Consider the following 3,179-nt stretch of genomic DNA (forward strand, 5'->3'; position numbering starts at 1 on the left):
CTGTTACAACCGTCCCAACCCCCGGGACAATTGTAACAGCAGAGGGGGACGATTAAACCACATCATCTATAAACAAAATAATGGTTATTTAGTAGGTTTAATTAATCAATCTTACGAATTTTCTATAAGAAATGCAACTTTAATGATGAAATAATTTGTTACATGACAATATCAGTATTTTTTTACATTATAGCAAACAAAAACACATAATACTGTTTTCTCAACTGAAAGACTATTTATACATATAATCATATATATTTAAAAAATTAACCATAATAAAATGAAAAAGAAACAGAAAATCTCTCTCTCTCTCTCTCTCTCTCTCCTTTTAATATAAACATAAAAAATTTATAATAACTAGACACTACAGACGCGCGCTACGCGCGCGCTATTTATCTTTAACATTTCACTATTAACCCTATTATACACAACTGTCAAAATATACAATGACAGCTGCAAATGAAGTAAGCGCAGCAAGGAAACCAATCGGCATCGCGGAAAAGCGGCAACAATAAACTTCACATCTCCTTTTTAGAAAAGGAATATAAATATAAATCTAATATTAATATAAAAACTGAAAATAAAGGAACAATCACGCAAAAAATCTATTTTTTTTGTTTTTTAGCGGTAGCACGGCTAGATTTCTTTGGTTTACTTTGCAATTTCGAAAGATTTTTTTTAACTCTTTTCTTTCGCTTTTCTTCATACTCAATCTGCGCGTTTTGTTGAAGTCCTACATTGGTGTTGGTTTTTTCAGGAATAGACGGAACAGTAAAATCAAATGTTGGCATTATTTGGTTTTCGTTGTCAGTGTTTGTGGATATTTGAAGTGCAATCTTATTTCTGACGGATGTTTGAGGTTCAGTATCATTATTTGTGGATTGTAAACTTGTATTGGAATCTAGAATATTCGATCCAGGCATTGGTCTATCCGTAACATATGATGGAGCAAAATCTAAATCACTAAATTTATCCCTGTTAAATGGAAAAATCCCAGTAGAATTAAATCCTGCCTGAATATTACTTTGGGTAAGAGCTAGAGGCAAAGCTGTTTTTACAATTCCTGGGATATTGTATATAGTCATCGTTTTACCCGGATTACTTCTCATCCATCCATCACACGCAGAATTAAAAGCTGTTTTGAAAGGTCCATATACTGAACGATCCAAGGGCTGTAATTTATGCGAACAATGCGGCGGAAACGAAAGAACCACAATACCATTCTCTTTGCAGAAATCCAATGCTTGTATACAAATATGTGAAGAGTGATTATCGAGCAAGAGTAAAACTTCATGATTGACTGATGAATTAGTATATCTTTGGAAATGCTTTAAAAAAATGAGAAATTGTTCTTCCTGCATCCATCCACTGGGATTACCAGCTCCAATACATCCTACAGGACCATCTGTCACAAAATGTTCTTGATACCGAAGCCGCGGGAAAAGAAACATAGGAGGAATAGAATTTCCAATAGCATTAACAGCCACAGTCATTGTAACTAGTGTTCCGCGTTCCGCCGATGTCAGAGCTCCGACTTGTCTTGTTCCTTTCTTTGTTACGATTCTGTCAGGTCGTTGAACGGTAGTCATACCAGTTTCGTCGACATTATATATGTCTTTAGCCTCAAAATGATATCTGTCCAATACTTTCGCCAAATTGTCGAAAAATAATTTTACATTTGTAGCATTAAAACTCGTAGCTCTAGAAAGACTGGTCGGTTGTGCACATCTTATTGATAATTCAGGATTTCTCTTCATAAAAGCGGAGAACCAATCTACACCGGCTTGACAGTTTTCGTCCCATTGGGGAGGTCTTTTCAAATCATATTTTTTGGCTAGCTCATAAGCAAGTCGCCGAATTTCTTTTGGTGAAAGACCATAATATATTTCAGCAGCTCTTATAATATATTGCACCATGATTTTTTCCTGTTCCGTGGAGAAAATTTTATTGCAGCTTCTATACCCCATGGTAACAGAAGATGTGTGATCTTCCTCATTTGTAGAATCTTTCTTCCTTTTGTATCTCATCAGATACATGACACAAGTCATACTTTTTGGCAGCCGCACGAATGGATAACTGACCCTTCATAACCTCTTCAAACGCCTGTTCGTATAAATTTACTTCTTTCGTGCCCCGTTGCGTCTTGCGTTTTCTTGTTCGCAGCATTCTACGAAAAAAAATACAAATAACATTGTAAAAAACAACACTAAAATAAGGCCAACCAAACGGGATTAGGTTAAGTTGAAGTTGTCCCCGAGCAACGGTGACAATTGTAACGCTACAACTGTCCCCAGGCATTGATGTTACAATTGTCCCCTAATGATATTTTATGATTCGAAGTAAATTTTTTACAGAAATATCTGGATGAAAGTCAATCGTAATTATGCAAATCATCAACATAGATAATCACTAAAACATATAAAAATAAAACCTTATACCTTTGGCATAAAGAACAAAAAGTATTTCAGATTTTATGCACGTAAGAAAACTTACTTTAGGAAGGAAAAAAGTAACTTCTTCTTCTGCACACGTGCACGTTCCGCGAGGGGCAGCAATGAACTAAGGAACAAATGCCGCTCCATCTAGCGAATCTCGCCTCGCGGTCCCACACACGTACCTTTTATAGTTTAAGAAATATTCACGATGTTACAACTGTACCCTGTTACTTTTGTCCCCGGTCTACCCTAAATGCTAAAACCAGCCTCTGCTAATTTTCTCAAAGACAGTAGATTCTCTGATACATCTCCTGTTGCTATTACTTCTGTTAATCTAATTTCTTCCTCTTCTTTTTCTCCCGTTCGCAACAAAAGATCTCCTTTACCGTCTATTACAATATTTGCAAATTTATTTTTACTCGCACATTTGATAATCTGATTTTCACACCTTTCAAAGTTTGACAGAATCACGCTTTTATTAACAATATGATCGGTTGCACCCGAATCTGCTATAAAATTAATTAATTCTTTTGAATTATCTCTACTCTTTATTAATCTAATCGTACCTGACTCTGATTTATCTTCTTTAGCTGTGGCGGTCAGTGTTGCTTTCTTTGCTTGAGCCTTGTTGTTTAGTTTAACTATCTTTCCTCTATTATTTACTCTTTTGGTGCTTGTTTGTTCGACTTTATTCGGCTTATTTTTATTAAAATTTTTATTTTTATACCTTTTTCCTCTAAATCT

General features: G+C 35.2%; 1 protein-coding gene across 1 annotated transcript; it reads right to left on the bottom strand.

Moving 5' to 3' along the window:
* Positions 1-605: 605 nt before the first annotated feature.
* Positions 606-1,967, bottom strand: LOC112455010 (tigger transposable element-derived protein 1-like). The gene has a single exon (XM_025016682.1). The coding sequence runs from the start codon at positions 1,965-1,967 to the stop codon at positions 606-608; it is 1,362 nt and encodes a 453-aa protein (XP_024872450.1).
* Between the last annotated feature and the right edge of the window lie 1,212 nt (positions 1,968-3,179).

This window comes from Temnothorax curvispinosus, unplaced genomic scaffold (assembly GCF_003070985.1).
Source record: "Temnothorax curvispinosus isolate PA1 unplaced genomic scaffold, ASM307098v1 QBEX01005646.1, whole genome shotgun sequence".
NCBI classification, from domain to species: domain Eukaryota; kingdom Metazoa; phylum Arthropoda; class Insecta; order Hymenoptera; family Formicidae; genus Temnothorax; species Temnothorax curvispinosus.